Genomic DNA, 18,030 nt, shown 5'->3' with positions numbered 1-18,030 from the left:
CCTCAGCCTCCTCTTGCTCCTCAACTGCCCTTATGTCAATGCAACTCAGTAGTTTTAAAATTGCTGAGTAATTAACACCAGCCACCAGGAGGAAGAGGTGTAGCAAGGGTCAAGGAGTGTGGCACAATGAAGGGAAAGGATGGTGCATCTGCACTGGAGCTGAAGGTTTCAATCCCTGCTCTCTGCTGCCAGCAGGTCATGGGCACAGAGCCCCCCTGACTCGAGTGACAAGGCACCAGCAACCTCTGTGTGCACGTCTGGCAAGGGAGCCGCCGCCAGGGAAAGGTGAATGTCATTGTCTGCTCTGAAATCAGCAGAATTTAAATCCTATTAAATCAATTTATTAGCGCTTAATTTGCATGAAATTAAATTCGGCCCCTATTCAAGGAGCCGTCACTCCCTTAAATCATCATCACTGAGCATTCTACATGAGCCTAATTAAAATCTCTGCTGGAGCACTGCCCACCTATTCCCCTACCACCACTCAACCTGTGCTTGCCAGTTAGAGCCCCACGGCCCTGGGAGACACCTTGTCCCACCCACCCCAGTCACACAGACACCCCACCCGCCTGCTGGGTGGAGGAAGAGCAGAAAAGGCCACTTTGAGCCCCAAAAGGCTTCTCTGTACCCCTGACTTAGATGCTTGCATGCAGCTGGTTATGCTTGGATGGTCACACCCACTGAGAGGAAGAGAGGAACATGGGGATGCATCCCCAGAGGGGGACTCTGGTCTCTCAGGAGCACTCACCTCTTTGATCCTCTGCAGCAGAGGGAGCAGCCAGTCCTTATTCACCTCGCAGTGACTGTCCAGGAAGGTCAGGACAGCTGCTTTTGCCACGTCTGCCCCTCGGATTCGGGAGCGGATCAGACCTGTGCAGGGATGTGCCATGTCAGCTGCTGCCCAGATGGATGGGTGACACCCCCATCCTCCTCCACTCTCCCTTCCAGTTTCAACCTGCCTAAATCCCACCCAGATAAAACATAGCCCAGGATCACTGTCTCCTTTCCAATGCTGCAAAGTATGCCAAGCATTTCCTAAGATGCCCGGGGAAATAAATGGCTCCACTAAGGTTACTGATTTATGGCACTTCTGCCAATATGTAGTTTGCACAATTAGTTCTGCTGTCACCTTCTGGGACAAAACATGACTCAAAATGCTTTCATGACCCTCTGCAGGCAACAAATCTAACATAGATGTGAGGCAGAGGAGTTGAGGGTGGGAACACTTTGTGCCAGAATCAAGCTGTTCCCAGACTATTAACTTTTTCACTGTGACCCCTTCTGTGTCCCAGTGATCCCCAGATCTCTCTCCCACCCTGGGAGCTGATCTGCAGCTCAATAGGAACACATTTTCCACCAAGGAAAGTGGGTTGGCTTTGCAAGGTGCTTGATTTATCAGGGCCATGATGGCGAATTTGAAGCCATTTGAGGTGGGAATGAATTGCTGCACGCATTTGTGAGAAAGAAAAATGAATAAAGAGACAGGTCATGGAAAGCAGCTGCACACATGGATTTCACACTAGACTCTTGGGCAAGATCATTGCTCTTAAAGATGCCCTGTTCCTACTTATGCAGGTTTACCAGCTTTCCAACACTTCTGCCTGCAGTGGATGCTCAAGGGAACCATGGCATCCAAGGAAACCAAGAAAGGAGATGGTTTGTTGGCAAACAAGAGGAGACACAGATGATTCAAGGGGAGCAGAACTTCTTTATGAAGGAGAAACAGTGGAAATACAAGGGAACATATGGACAAATAAAGAGAGACAGAATTTCAGGGAGCAGCCATATATCAGGGTCATGCAGAAGGTCACTGATTTTCATATTAAAATTCCCAAGGGAAAGGGGTTAAGGAACAGCCTCTGAGCAGGAGAGGGAACACCTGAACAAAGCCTGGAGCATCCAGCCTTTGCCAAGGTCTCCTACAATGCAGACTTGTCCCTGTACCTCTCTCTGTGACTCCTAAGATCTTGTGCTTAGGTATGTTCTTCTTCACCCACCCCTGCCCCTCCCAAACCCTGGCAACCCCTGGGGTATACAGTTTAAGTGATGTACTCAGCAAGGTAAGGTTGAGTCCCCACATTGTGACTGATTTATACAGCACCAATAACTGCAGGTCTATCAGCTGCTGAAGATGAGCACACACATACCCCCATAACACAGGGGAGAAAGGTGAGAAGGACGTGCAGGTCTATGGAGAACTCCCTTAATGTGCAAAAGCTGGATTGTCTCTTACATTCATGGGGCCTGATGCCACCCTGTCACCAGACCTGCAGAGCTGAAACCTCTGCAGAAAAAATCCATGGAGAAAAGAACCTTCCCCTCTCTTCAGTCCACTCAACCCAACACTGACCTGGATGCACACAATGGATTTGAAGCATTGTAAAACTTCTTTGTTTTTAGTTATCCTAATACTGCAAACCAGGAATTGAAACACACATTCAGGCCATGGGGAATGGGAAGATGTCTCAAAAGGTTGCCAGCAGCAGCCCAATAGGACATGCAATCATCCCCCATATAGCCCTTCTTAATCTCTCAAATATAATTAATTATTAAAAAAAAAAAAAAAAATCCCACAGAAGCAGCAGGAGCAGATCTTCTCTTTTTCATTAGAGCAAACATCTTTACAAATAAGACCCGGGGCTTTGTTTTGCCTGTTCTAATTTTCTGGCTAATAAGCTACAGCTGAGCCTCACTGGATATCTTAATAGTCCCATCTTTTTCAGCGAGAGCGGGGAGATCCATTTCAAATCCCAGCTCTTTATCATGTTTTCTTTAATCTCCTGATTCCCAGGAGCCACTGACCTCCTTGCTGGCCACCCCATGGAGGTTTCCCTGGCTGCACCACTGCCACTCCTCCCAAAGCTGTGTCCCTGTGGGCAGGCAGCTCTTACCTTCCCGCCGTCCGTTCCGCAGGCACTGCACCTTGGGCAGCTGGCCCAGCAAGCGGCAGTCGTCAGCTGGGGAGACACAGAGGGGGGACAGTCACCCTCAGCCCTGCCAGCACCCACGGGCACTCCTAGCAGACACTGGGAGCAGGCACAGCACCCTGCCCTGCTCTGGCTGTTGGCTTGTTTAGGGCAGTGGCACTGCTGGGTCACAACAACCTTACCCCTCAGCTCACAAAGTATAAATTGGGCCGAGCAGAGCAGCAGTTTTCTTAAAACTAGTGTAAAATCAGCAGATTTACACTGAGAGCAGCTGAATTATGCACTAAAATCAGCATAGAAAAGTTGTGGTTCAGGTCAGAATCTAAATTTTTGCACATCAATGCAAATGACTATTTTTGGTAGCTGCAAAGCAACGCACAAGCTGTTGATGCGTGTCTGCCTGGCAGGGCAGGAGCTTCCTGTGGTGGCCTGGAGCCTTCAGCAAGGAGAAAGGGATGCTCAAGGAGAGCCCTGTGGAGCAGCTGAGGGCTTCTCACACCCTGGGCAAAAGCTCCATGGGGCAGGAAGGCCTGAAAGCCCTCTACACCTGAGCTAGGGAGGTCCTGAAACCCCACACACAGCCCTAGGATCTATCCCTTCCCACCCAAATTTCTCCCACCAAAGTGGAGGATGTCAGGTGTACCTACCCATCACAGCTCCTCCACCTCTACACACCCACACTATGACCTCCACAACCCATTCATGGCTCTCAACCCTCTGCCCCCTCTTCCTCAGCACTATAAACACAGAGGTGAGGGTTCTATCCCCTCTGCCCAAACCCTGAACCCACACACCCCCACAAGAACTTTCACCCACTCCAGAAATGCCTGTCAGCAAGAGATCATTGTACCCACAGCCTCAACAACTCAGGGACAGAGCTGGAACAGGGGAGCAGAAGTGGCAGGGCTTGGCTGCAGACTCACAATGAAAATCTGCTGGGGATAGTGGGAACTCATGTGCTGAAGAACTGCATCCCAGTGAATAACAAGTCAGCAGGCTGAGTGAGGTGAGAAACAAGACACAACTGGGCATGAGATAAAAGCACTAATTGCTTGGGGTGGGTTGCAGGGAAAATACTGACCATGTGTGTGTAGTGCATTATGCAAATGAATGTATTTTATGTAAATGCATGCAGAGCAGATGCCAGCAGGCTCAGACTATCACAGCAAAGATGTCAGATAGCTGAGAAGCACCGAGTAGCTGAGGGGCTGCCCCAAGTTACACAGGAAACAGGCTCACTTTTGGTGCCCTGGGATGAGTTAAGACCCAGCCCTGTTCCTTCTCCCTGGCTCATAGCACTTGGCATGCTGGGACAGGGGAGCTGTGTTCCTGCAAACCTCCCCCCTTCCAGGAAGGCAAGTACTCCCCCTATTTAGCCAAATACCTGGTATTTACTTCCTCCACCCTCCAAAAATTTGCTGTTCTCCAGGGCAGCTCAAGTCCCTGCACCTGCTCTTCTTCCCTGTCACAGCCATTCTGCCAGTTCCCAGACTTGCCCAGCCTGGCTGCCCTGTGTGCTGGAGCTGCTCCAGAGCTCACCCTAATCACAGCAGCTCCTTCCCCTAGCTTCATCAACTTCCCAGGCAGGTGACAATGCCAAGAAGTGGGTCTTGTGTGAAATCTGTCCCTAATGCTCTCTGAGGCAGTGCCTATTTATAACATCCAAGAGCAAAGCCTAGATCTGTTTTTTTTTAAAGAAACCTATCTGGCTTTGTTTTCACATTTCCAAGTAAACAGCTTTATTTTGCAGCTCCTTGAAACATAAGTGCCACAGACCACTCAGCCAGTTTATCATCCTTTTTATGCCTGAGACAGTATTTCTGAGCACTTAGATCTCCAACTCTCCCACTGCACTAGACAAGGTCTTTAGCTGGGGTGGTTCCCTGGGAGCCCGTGGGGCTTCAGCTACTTTCAACTGGAGACCAGAGCTATTGATTTCCCTTGAGTCATGCTGTTAACTGGGAGAGAACAGCAGGAGGATGTGGGCTGTTTGTGTGGTGTACAATGCTATTTATGGTGCACATCAGAAATGGGAAACCCATGCAGGGAATCCTCTTTCCATGGGTGAAAAAGAATGTGAAAAAAAATAATCAAGAGTTGCTAACCATCCACATAAATGTATGCAGAACATATACATAGGGTCAAGAGGGTCAGACTGTCACAGTCCTGTGGAATTCCAGTGGTGTCAACCCAGAACTGCTCCTGGCTACAGCTGAAAGCCAGATCAAACACACCACAGCCATGGTGGCATACAGCCATGTAAGGATTGGATTCGCATCTGCTGGGCATAAAAACGATTTGCCAAGCGCTTTTCTTGCACTATTTTCGTTGAGAAGAGGTTGGATCATCTGGAATTTGAATTCTACATGTGGTGATGCAAACCCAGCACAGCAGGGTTTGCTCTTCACAGCCACAGGGTTTTAAATTGCCTTCCACTCCAGCAAACTCTCCCCTGTCCCAGCACTAATCCCAGTCTCTCCCAGGGTTTTTGGCCCTTTGCTTTTAACAGGGAAGGGGTCACTTACGGTCATCACTGAAGTCATCCACGAGTATGATTTCATGGACCAGGTGCACCGGGGTGCGGTTCAGCACGCTAAGGAATGAAGAGAGAAAATCCATGACAGTGCTTGATCAACTTAACAACCCAGCAAATGGAGCGGAAAAGCCAAGGAACTGACCCCCTGCCAAAGCACAGAAGACCAGGCTTGGATTTCCAGAAAGCATACACTAGGTAAGAACCCAGAAACCATCCCCCAGTAATCTGCAATGCCTGGCTATCAACTCCCCATAGCCTGATCTAGGAGCCAAGTGCTCTGTATTCCTAGGAAAAAGCTGAAATACCCTTCTCACCTTTGTGAGCAAAAGCAGAGCCCCACATAAAGCCAGGAAAACCTGGTGCTATTTTTTACTTTCCAAATTGCACCAATACTCCTAACTGGGCTTACAGCAAAGCTGCTGTCACCTCTCCACCTCCTCTGAGGCTAATGATATGGTGTCCAGCAACAGCAGAGCCAACACAGAGAAAATTACCCAGCTCAAACCCATCTTTACACAGCTCACAGCTGTGGCAGGACAACTGTTTTTATCTGTGAGCTGACTGTGTGGCAGAGGCTGCCGAGAGGATGAGAGCAGGGTTGGAGCCCACCTAGGTAATGAGAGAGAGGCTGGAGGATGTGGCTCACAGCTCCCTCCCTGTACACAGACATTGTGGAACATGGCTCAAAGCTACAAGCTCCTCTTAATTACACCACCAAGGGTTATTATTGTGATTATTAAAAAATCTACACCTGTTCTTTCCTTTTTTTCTCATGGTGCAGAGGTCATGGATTGGCTGCACTGGCTCCAGCAATTTAATCTCCAAACAAACAGCAGTGCAAAAGTCACCCTGACACATAAGACATGGAGTTGCAGTTGCTATTATACATGCTTAAAGTCCTGCCCCAGCAAAGGGTCATGGCCATCTGCTTGAAGCAGAAGCCCCAGAGCATCCCAAAAGCCTTCTAAGTGCTTCAGTTGGGCTTTGATAATGCCAGTCAGGTTGTACAGGCTTTTACAGCATTTAAACTTCTTCATCCTGAGCATGGTTCCTTTTCCAAAAAGGATTTAAAATCGCCCCAAATTTCAGATCTTCAGACCTCCCACTGGCACAGGAGGGCAGTCACTCAACTACCTAACAATCTTGCAGCCCCTGATCCCCTGCCAGATCCTTATTAACAGGTTTTCCCAGTCTCTCAAGCTCCCAAAACTCTGGCAAAAAAAGCACCTGGAAGACAGAAAAAACCACATCCCTGCCCCAGACCACAATAACCAGAGCTACAAAGGGCAAAGCCCTAGGGGACTTGGGAGCCACCCAACCAGCTGGGAAAAAATGCAGCCCAACCCATCCAGGGGGTTCCCCCTTGCCAGGTGCCTTCTGCCTGCACTGGTGCACTCCCTCCCCTCCACATGCTGGAATTACAGCCTTGCAGAGAGTAGAAGTTGAACTCGATTATTTTGGAAGGCATACAGGACGTCCCAAGGAAGATGCTTGACACAGAATCGTAGAATCAGAGAATGGTTTGGGTTGGAAGGGACCTTAAAGGTCATACAGTTGCAATCCCATTGCCACAGGCAAGAGACAACTTCCACCAGACCAGGGTGCTCCATGCACCTGCCTGGCCTTGAACACTTCAAGAAAATGGGCATGTACAACTTCTCTGAGTAACTCACAGAAAATAATTTCTTCCACATATAATTAATCCTTCCTCCATGTTGGTTTTCATTTTCCCTTGGCAGAAATCCTCAAAAAAGGGGGTTTTCTATCAGACCAGAGTGGGTAAGCCTAGCACCTCCCTTGTGGAGTTCCTCAAAAATCACTTCCAAGAATTACTTTCTCTGGAAAGACAATCACTGCCTCCTGCAGTTTCATGATCTTGGCAAAAGCCATTCTTTTGCCCCACTTCAGCTGCCTTGCATGCTAAGGTTTGAAGGAAGAGAAAGCCACTGTCCCCTAAGCAACAGTGTGGAGCTGCTGTGGCCACCCTGACACTCTGGCTTGCACCAAGCAGAGTTAAACAACACCTCTCCAACACCCACAGCCTGAATGAAGGACTGGGAAAAAGAGGCTCAGCGCCCCTCCTCCCACTGGGGCACACAGAACAATTTAGATGTGCGGTTTCCACCTGTCAAGTGTTTTTTAATTATTGTTATTAATAGGCTTGTTATTTTTTAGAAATCCCCGTACGCCAGAGCTGAGTTCGGCAAATTACCGTAGCCGAGCATCAGCAGACAGAGACAGGAGAGCAATATCACGCTCAGTGGAATATTTAACAAGTGCTGATTGCCTGGAAACCTAACTCTGTGCAACCTGCAGGCTTGTAAAAAACAGCCAGCAAAATAAATAAATAACCCACCAAGAGCGGGAGGGGAGAAGGCAGCGGGAAACTCGGAACACTCAAGGCCTGCCTCTGCCTGGACTCTCCTGCAGATCTGGCTGCCAGAAATGCAATGCAGGGCTTAACTCTGTGGCCAGGTGGATGCAAAGAGGCTGACTCTGCTTTTGCAGAATTACTCAACCAAAACTGTGGCACTGGGCTGTGTAGGCTCAGGCCTAGGCTCTAAGCAGTACTTAGTGTGCTAAAGGATGTCCTGCCAGAGCACATCTTATGGAAGAAAATTTCCAAAGCCTTGGGGACAGGTGCAGCCCCGTCTCAGCTCAGCTGCAGGCTCCCACTGTTCCACAGGTTGCTGCCAACTCTGTGCCTGGAGTTGCCACCCCATAAATCGGAGGAGATGACCCCTGAATGCCAACAGTGGCCATCTGTGGGACTGACCAGAGCAAGGGGGAAAAGGCCAGCATGCTGACCCATGAGGGAATGAGTCTCCAAGGACTTCTATGACTCCACAAGCCATCACCCTTCCATGGGGTTAATGACAGACACCACTGTGGGGTGTGTATTGGGTTTATGTGCCCAGAAATGTGTATTCTATCACCATCTGTTGAAGCCAGGTGGGGCAGTGATTCCTTATCTCTGTGGCACATACCATCTGCTAATGGGCCATCTTTAAAACCAGCTGGGACAATCATCTTTATCCTTTCCACAACCCATCCTCCCTCCAGGCAGATATCATCTGCTGCTGGCCCATTCAGTCCCACTGGATGACTGATAAAATTACATCATCCCACTGGGAGATGCTCCAGCCAGGGGGAGCAGCCAAGTCTTTCCTACCTAGATAAAAAATGAGATTTTGGACAGCAAGATACCTTCTTTCCACTGGATTCCAGAGGAACACTGAACCTTTGCACATCATCCCTGGACCTTCAGAGGAAAACTGCACAATCTACAGGAGCACTGCTCCAGCTGAACCACATCTGCCACTGCAGGAGGATGCAGCCACCATTTAATGGGACTGCTACCAACACCCTGACTGACTGACAGGGTGTCAGGCTGTATCCTGACTCTGTGAGGGTTGGGATTGTTCTTTGTAATACTGCATTTCTATTTTAATTTTCCTAGTAAAGAATTGTTATTCCTAATTCCCATATCTTTGCCTGAGAGCCCCTTAATTTCAAAATTATAATAATAATTAGGAGGGAGGGGGTTTATATTCTGCATTTCAAAGAGAAGCTTCTGCCTTTATTGGCAGACACCTGTCCTTCAAACCAGAACAGTAACACACACAATGCTGTGAACACAGAATGCAAGCAGCCCTCCTGCAGCACTCCTCAGGGAGGATGGGAAAAAGAGGTATCAAATCTTCCATGTTTTCAACATTACGGTTTTTGGTTTGGCTTTTTTTTTTCAGACAGACCATAAAAGCACTTTTAAAAATTCAAAGCCGGCTTTTCTATTACTTGTGCCTCTGCTCAGCTTTGATTTCTTTAAAAATACTTTTCTTTCTTTATGTCTGTGCATGGCTTTTTTTTTTTTTCCTTTTATATGGGAAAAATCAGAAGACAATATTACAGTGCTTTGAAGTCCCTCTGTTACTATAGATTTTGTTTCCCTGAAATCAAACATAGGTAGATATATACTGCAGTGACGGACACATTTGAACAAATCAAAACAGTTTTTAAGTTCTGCTGCACCAAAGATCACAGTGTTTTCTCCCTTAAATTGCCAAAAGACCTGTTACCATCCAAATGATGGTAAATGATGAAAGCTCATGCCTCCAGTCCAGAAAGCGCTTACTCATTTTAATAAGAACAGGTTGGCTGCTGCATTATCTTGAAAAGACAATGCTGAAATATTCTTTGTTCTGTTTTTTTTTTTTTACCTTATGCAGACACAGCCATGGAAAATTTCACCTTGAATTTTCATTGTAAAGTCCCTCATCCATCCTCCTTAAGAATTTGTTGGGATCCTTTTCCACCCACCCAGAGGTAAGCACTAGATCCAGCAATTTCATCTCCAAATAAATACCAGTGCATAAGTCACCCAAACCATGTAAGCCACGGTAAATGTTTGCAGGAAGGAATTTAGACCTTCTGACCAAGTCAGTGTGGTTTTGGTCATCACCCACCTGCTTTAGAGAGGTGATTGTGGGCACCCATCCTTGAGAACTCATGAACCTGTTAATTCTCTCCATGGCAACATATTAGGACTTGTTGGGGGGAAAAAAACACCTTTGGGAGCATAATGAAGAATGAAAAGGGCCAAGGGTCACAATTATCGAAATCAGACAGAGTACGGAGAGAAAATACCCACCAAAATGAACTGCTTCAACAACCCCAAATGGCTAATTATGTAGGAAGAAAGACATCACACCAAGAATAACCATAATGAGCTTTGATTACACTGCGGCTTTTGCATTTTATTCTTTCAAATACCCACCAAGCTCTTTGAAATTCAAGAGTTCTCTTATGTTAACATCAAAAGGTAAGAGCGCACGGAGGGCTGTGTACTCAGTCACCGCGAGAGATGATTAGCAAATTAAGAGAAAAAAAAAAGTCCAGGGTTTAAGCAAAAAGCAGAAAAGAAAAAAAGAAATGAAAAAATAGTCAGCACAAAGTGCTAATTATACAGTTTCTGTGCAACACCTGGCTTGTTTTTGCTTCTTTAATCAGGCTCATTTCAGTTATGGCACAGACTCCATATGGTGCCTAAGCAAGGAGGCTTCGTCACCTCCCTGTCTCAGATGTGGCTGGATGCAGACAAGGCAGTGGCACGAGTGTCCTGGCTGCACAAGACACCACTTCTTCCACCTATGAGCACTGGAAAATGAAAGGTGTGATATTCACTCTGCTCAGTAATGATCTAAATGTTTGATGTGGTATTCAAAGCACTTGCATCAGGACTTCTGCCAAAGGATGTGTTTTGGTTTGTCAGCAAGAGGTAAATAATTTAAGTTTTCTTATTCCTGCCCTGAGCTCCCCAGCTGCAAGTTTGAAGAATAAATAAATAAAAGCCACTCAACAGAGTAAATGGGACTGTCTCACCGTCTGCCCAGCAGGTCATCCACATGACAGGATTAGGATTCCCTTGCCAAATCCAGGCTAGTATAGGATGGAAAGACAGGAAAGAAAAACTGTTGTTTTGGTGAGGTTTTATTTTTTATTTTAAATGCCTCTGTATTGCTCATTTTCTCCCTTGCTCCTGCCTTCCCACCTTGGGTTTACTCACATGGTCCCACTTCATGCACTGCTGGAGACTCTCACTATTCATAGAACTGAGCCCTGGAGTTTGAAATATGTGAAACTGAACCCCAGAGGGATAAGGAACTTGTTGAAAAGCGAGTGGTTGAAACAGCCCAATGATGCTTTCTTCACCACCTGCACAGCAAAAACCTTAAAAAAAATCTCAAGAGCTACTTTGCTATTGACCATCTCCTCCTTTTCTTCTTCCATTTTCTATTTCTCTTTCTCATGACACCCATCCCCTATTCCCTGGACAGTTGTATGTATTCACAAGCACAGCTGCATATGCATTTATAAATGCTGACCTCACCATTTGCAGAGATCTGGGCATTCGACAAATTTGCTTTTTCTTTTTTTTTTTTTTTCCTGCTTTACTTCCAGCTGGCAAATGGGCAGAGAAAAGATCATGAAACTTTTAAATGAATTCATTATTCAACACAATCCACCAGCTTCTCTCAATGAATCTCACAACACAAAATATCCATAAATGCACCATCCCAAGTGCTCCCAACATGATCTGGGCAAGGGGTGCTGTGGAGGCCACGTCTTGCTGCTTCCCACCAAGAGCCTGAAACACACTGAGCCTGCAACACAGCTCAGCCTAAGCACTTGGGGAGCACTGAGGCTCTCAAGAATCCAGGAAAGCTGCAGGAACAGCAAAAATCCCCCCTGCTCATCAGATGCATGGTTGCTTCTGCAAGAGGCAATTCTCTCCCCTGCTGCCTTCAGCAGCACTTCCCTGTGCCACTCCTCTGTGTTTGCATGGGGTCCCCTAAGAAGGGCCCCTTCTGCAGAGACGGTGTCCCACCACCCATGGCTTTGGACAGGCCAAGAAATGTCCCTCTGTCCTATTTCTTGCTCCTGACAGGGCAATTAACAGAGAACACTGATTCTGCAATGAGGCTGGAAAATCCAACCAACACAATGGATCTTGGGAAACCAGGTTTGCAACCCAGAATCTCCCACCAGCTACAGAAAAATCACCTCCCTGTTCGTCAGTCTGTCCATCTGTCACCTGGGTTATACCACTATGGATATGTACTGGGGAGAACAGGGTAAAAGAGGTGCCAAATTAACCCACCACAATGCTCAAACAGTTGGCCACGGACTGCCCCAAAAGGCACAAAGCACTGTCATGAGGACAGAGTTTGTTCTGAATGGCCAAGGAAAATGAACCATGTTGTTACAGCCACTGTGGGATGGAGTCATCTGGAAGATCCAATTAAACTGAGTATCTGGCAAGCAAGAGGGAAAAAGCCCCAAGTAGTCAGAAGGCACAGCAAATTAACTTACAAAGGCTAAAGAGACAGATGACCCCTCAGCTAGGTCCAAAAAGAGGCAGGGAGGTGGAAATATGGGCACAACCACATCTAGAGGGGAACAGAGCAGGAGCCACATCACCAGCCTGCCACCAAGGATTAGTATTCCTAGGCTTGGTTGCATCAAAGCAAGTCTCTAGGAACTGCATCCAGGAGGAAAATTATGAACCCTGATGCCAGAAGGCCACCTCCAAACCATGGGGACCAGAAAAAAGAGGGTCAGCTCAGGCGAGTTCAGGATCTCAGCCCAGGAACAGGCAGAGCAGATGGGGACCCAAGGCTGTCATCTCAGTTCCTCACTGCCTGGGCTTGCCTCTGGGGTGCAGCTCAGTGGGGCTCTGGAACTGCTGGGGGATGGGCCTACAAGAGAGAGGGCTCAGAAAGGCCCCCAGAGCTGGGGAAAACCTCCTCATAGATAAAACATGAGTACTCGAATTGCCAGGGCCCATAAGCAAGAAGAAGCAGTGCAAAGGTGCAAAGCTGTGGTGAAAATCACACACAACCAGGTAAGGAAGGCTGTAAAGTCAATTAATCAAGGCAAGCAAAGGAAAAAAAAAAAAAAAACTGAACAAGGAATAAAGTCTTCCTATGCTGGAAATAAGAAATTTCAAAGGACAATCACCTAGAGGATGAAGTTAAAATTCAATGTACCTGTATTTCTAACCTTGCCATCACTGCAATGAACAGTTCTCTAATGAAGCCAGATAAGGGCTAAGAGCTGTACCATAGGTCTAACATTTCATCACTCATAACCACACCTGGCAGGACAGTCAGGTGCTGAGTTATGGGGAGAAATGAGATTAAAATCCATCCCTGTACTTCACATGTTATAAGGCCCCTTCATCTCAGGGGCTAGGGGACTGCACTTGCCACCTATTACAAATACAACTGGTTCTGGAGAATGGCAGAATTATGCAAGGCACTGTAAAGATGAAAGAGAAGGTCCAGGATCAAGGAGGTGGTACACAGCACCAAGCATCAGTGTCACCCAAAATCCACACACCCCAGAGAGAGAAAGCAGTGACAGATTACTGAGTGTGAAGCAAGGAGACAGGATTGGGCATGAAACTGTAAAGCAGAGCAGGAATTCAATTTCAGGACTGTCAAACTCACTTGTGGCCCTGGATATGCTCACCTGAGGAAGGATGCTGAGAGAAAATCTCAGCAAAGACATGGCAGGGTTTAAAAGGCAAGACTTGCAGCAGGGCACAGACCTTCACTAAGCACACAGGAGATGCAGCTGCAAAGCACTGCTGGGCACAGAGCACACTCAGGGCTGTTACAGAGGAACCCACCAGCCTAGACATGGACACACCTCACCACATCTCCCCACAGAGAACCTGCAGATTCAAGGCACATATTGGGATTAAACACAGATTTCAAAAGCCTGCAGTGAAAATGAAGCCTTCAGTCTACCCAGGATAGCAAAACACAGCCAAGAACAAACCGACAAATGAAGGAATGGCCACATGCCCAGAGTGCTCCACCATGTCTCAGGAGTACAGAAACCATCCCTGAAAATCTGGTCTGCATGTGTGTCATTAGGGCTTCTCAATTAGCAAGCTTTTCTGGCACTGGAGAAGCTCATACAGCAGCACTGGAGCAGATATCCATAGAATGATAGCTGTCCCCAGGGGGCTGGGACAAAATACAGCTGAGCACTCATACCCAGCTGGATAGAAAAGCTCTCTGCCCAGACTCTGTCTAATCTCCTGATCATCCCTCAAGAGTTTTCCATGCTAGACCCTGCAAAACAGCACAACTCCTCACTTTCCTGAGCATCCCACTGTGTCATCTCCTTCCCAACACTACTGTAAAACCTACTTCTCAGAGAGCAACTTTCAGGCTAATTTGTCTCAGTCACCATTTGAGACCACAGCTGGCAGGTCAGGTCCTGCTGCTGTGGTGAGTGCAAGCAAATTCTGCCTTAATTCATGATGACCACTGGCCCACTCTCCCTCTTTCAAGAGATGCCCTGGAGCTCTTACCTCCGAATTGTCCTCAGCAGGGTGGACCTGGCCTCGTTGTGGAAGGTGATGACCACGCTGGTGGGTGGGAGGTCCTGGCTGTAGTGCAAAGTTGTACACCTGGGGAGGGAGGAAGAGAAAAGGCCATTCAGGTGCTGGAATTCAAAGTGAGAGTCTACTTCATCAACACAGGCAGCACAGCCCATCAGTAAATGGTCTCCAGCTACTATTACAAATAAATAAATAAGACTTTTTCTGTGTAAATCATTTCTGAAAGAGTCCAGAAACTGCCAAGTAATTCACCAAGGATTAAAGCAGCAAAGAACTTCAGTCATAAATGGGAAGGGATGAGAAGGGAGGCACCCAGCCCTTTTCTCTAACCAGTGCTTCCCAGCTACCCACCAATGCTCCTCTCATGATCCTGGCTCATGGCACCAGCAGAGGTAAGAGCACCCCTGCAGCTCCAGCTCCAATCCACCTCACTCCCAGCCTCCTGAGGAAGAAATTCCCACCAGCCACTCACAAGGTAAGTCAAGCCCTGCTTCTAAATTGATTGTTTCCTTATTAATTCTGCCTTAACTGCATAACCAGACTACAGGGAAGATTAGGATTTAAAACTTTCCAATCCAGCCTTCAGAAGGCAAAAACCCACAGCTGCAACCACAGCCCCTGCTGCCTCCTTCCCAGGAGGAAATGTCACAGACTCTGTAATTACTTTGACCTTTAACTGATTAAATTTGTGGCTTCTATAGACTGACACCAATATATTCCCAGCTCAGAAAATCCAGATACCTCTTACATCCATTGCTGCCCTTTCCAGGTCCCTATCAGTGCCTCAAGATGGTCTTAAGATGACACAACAGCAGCTCTCCATCACAGCCATCCTGTCCCTTCCCATCCACATGCCACTTGTCTGCTTGTGTCACTGCCCAGGTGCTACCACTACTATCCTCAAAAACAGCAGGAAAGAACACTGAGCAGCCACTCTTCCAACAAACCATCAGTTTACTCCCCCAAAGTTCTGGACCACAGTACCTGCAAGGTGAAGTAAAAACAGATGGAAAAATTAAGCTGGGGATGGAGAGGAGAAAGCACATAGAGCAGCCAGATGTTGCTGGTTTATGCTATTCAGAGCAGTATGTTGTATACCTCTCAAATGTCAAAATGCTCCAGATATTATTTTTAATGAGATTTTCCATGTTTTAATTTTGATATTGCATTTCAGATTATCCACAAAGTGAACAAGAATGCATAACAGGAGAAAATTCCAAAAGTAAGGAAAAAATGGTATCTTGGGTAGGACAAAATATTTGCAAGCTCACGCTAAATTAGTTGCTTTCTCTCCAAAACCCTTTCCAAATCCTGCTTGAACTTGACCAAAAGCAGGTTTCTCATTACTCTGCTGTTCCTTCAGCACAGTCATCCACACCAGAAATTCACCTTCGAGCCAATTCTAATTCTGGGTCCATCCCAAAGGACGCCAAAGTCACACAGCTATTCCATATGCAGGAGAAAGTTCAGCAACACTGCCCTGTGCCACAACACCCTCATCCATCAAAATTGCATCTCGGGGATGCTGAGAACAGAGGGTTTCTGAATTATGAAACAGCACCAGGTCATGCCCTGAGCAGCTTCTCTGGGTCACTCCTTGCATCACCCAGTATCCCACTTCAGCCATCCCAAACTGCTGCAGCTCAGCTTTGGTCAGGCTCAGCTCCTGTTTGCTCTGCAGAGCTGCAGGGACAGACTGTGGCAACTGCTCTCCCTTGTGCTATTTATACACAGCTCCCAGATGCATGTCCTGCCACCCACTTCCAGCAGGGCTCTGTGGAGCAAACAAGGGAAGCTATTTCTGGCAGAGAACGAGCAAGAGTGGAAAATACAAAGTCATCAATACTTTACTCACGCTATCACAACAGCCAAGGAGCTGGTAAATAAAGCAGGAGCTGGGTGTGCCTGTGCCTCCCACGGGTGGGAGGGAGTGCTGGGGCTGCTGCAGCCTGGCTGAGGCTCCTGGTGAGCAACAACCTGCTAAAAACTCCACATGTCCATGCACCAGACCGGCCCAACAGGCAATGTGCACGTGGGAAAAGCTGGAATGTCACACACGGGCACCTCCAGAGCTGCAACTCACCCCTGGCCTCAGTCTAGTGCAGCTTGTCCCACCCCAAGGACAGGAATGATGCTGCTATGGATCTCCAGCCTCACCTCATCTCTATGACCAGCACTACACCACAGCTGGGACTTGCCTCTCCAAAAATTGCCTGCAAAAGGGTTAGGCAGAGCTGCTGCATCTTCCAGGGCTCCTCCTCCTGTGTGCTTTATGGCCCTGCCTCTGCCCTTGCCCAGGATTTAACTACTGGGTTCTTCTTTTAGGAGCCCTCCCAAAGTTTCCTCTACTTGGTCTCTTTTTTCCCTCCTTCCTCCCCCAGTGTAACTGCAACTAAACATCCTGGGTCCCCAGAAGGCAGATTTCAGTTTAAGTTGTTGACTACTACAAGTGTCTTTTTTTTGGCACTTACTTGGGTAATAAAAACCACAGCTTGGAAAAGCATTAAATCTAGCATGTCCAGAATTATTTTGTGTGACAATTACATCTGGGGTAATTTCAATTTAATACCTCACTGCAAGTGAAAATTGCAGCATGCAGCCCTAAAATTGCTGTAATAACGAAAATAAACCCGCTAAAAGCTGCCTGTGCTACCTCAGGCTGTCACTGGATAAGTGTTTTGTGCTGCTGATAGTATTTCATAGGTCACCCAATTGCCAACAAAAAAAAAAAAAAGAACACAACAAAACCAAAAGCAACACCCACAACATTTTCAAGAAACCAATGAAAGTTTTTTTGAGATTGTTAAAAAAAAAATGGAAGAAAAAAAAAGGGAAAAAATGCAATAACTGCACTGCCTGTATTTGCAGTGTGTTGAAACTCACTGGCTAAAGCCATTTAAAATTTGATGCTTTGAAACCTTGCAGCAGGACTGGGGAGTAATCCTAGCACAGCAAGTGCAAGCAGGAATGTTGCCAGGCTGCTCTGCAAGTTCCCAGCATCTGGGTGGGATGAAAGAAGACAGAATCCAAGCTGGCCTATCCTAAAAACCCCAGGGAGAACATCCAGATGGAGAACAATTTTTATTCCTCATGCAAGAAGTCAAACTTCATTTGGTGGAAGGAGTCACTTTTTGATTAAAGTTTTTTTTCCATTCAAAATGAAAATAATTTCAGAATCAGAAAGTTCTGAAGGGGTGGTCTGGCTGCCAACACCTTAGGAATCAGCCTTGGAAAATCCCAGCCTGGACTGATTGCCTATCATACTTCCTTCAGGCTGGACAGAGCAGCACATCTCATCTCCTGGTTCCCAATGTGATGGTAACAGATCAGGAATAAATTATGCAGCTCCTGTTTGTGGGGACATAGAGCCCTGCACTCACTGCAGGAACTGCAAAGCTCTCCTGCAAAGTCCCAAACTTTGGACACTCCAGAATTGCCCCCAGGTCTCCAAAGTCCCTTTCTCAAGATATTTTTCTTGAGTTTCTTTGGCCCTTGTGCTGCTAGTGAGCAGAGTGGTATCACAGACTGGTGGCCTCAGCACACAGCTGCCCCAGCATCCTCAGAGATCCTCCTGACAGGGCAGCACACACCCATTCCCAGGGAATATGAACACATCTCACATTTAAAATGGCAAACTTCACTCACAGTGT

The 18,030-nt window shown here is 47.1% G+C and overlaps 1 protein-coding gene across 3 annotated transcripts in view; it reads right to left on the bottom strand.

The window, feature by feature from the left end:
• The window catches only part of GALNT14 (polypeptide N-acetylgalactosaminyltransferase 14), a 93,141-nt gene that overhangs the window by 28,831 nt on the left and 46,280 nt on the right, over window positions 1-18,030 (bottom strand). For 2 of the 3 annotated variants that reach the window (XR_013773371.1, XM_079298620.1), the window contains exons 3-6: window positions 14,351-14,449; window positions 5,453-5,520; window positions 2,892-2,957; window positions 749-870 (exon numbers count right to left, since the gene is read on the bottom strand). Coding sequence is in view for 2 of the 3 variants with exons in the window: in XM_079298620.1 (XP_079154746.1) it covers window positions 749-870; window positions 2,892-2,957; window positions 5,453-5,520; window positions 14,351-14,449 (355 nt within the window). In the remaining variant the exon portion in view is untranslated. Of the gene's footprint in view, window positions 1-748; window positions 871-2,891; window positions 2,958-5,452; window positions 5,521-14,350; window positions 14,450-15,769; window positions 16,053-18,030 lie in introns of those variants that run through there. The other variant, XM_079298621.1, reaches the window with a different exon arrangement.

The sequence above is a fragment of the Erithacus rubecula genome (assembly GCF_903797595.1).
Source record: "Erithacus rubecula genome assembly, chromosome: 2".
NCBI lineage: Eukaryota > Metazoa > Chordata > Aves > Passeriformes > Muscicapidae > Erithacus > Erithacus rubecula.
Note: the sequence above shows the minus strand (reverse complement) of the source record. Positions and strands in the feature narration are given on the sequence as shown.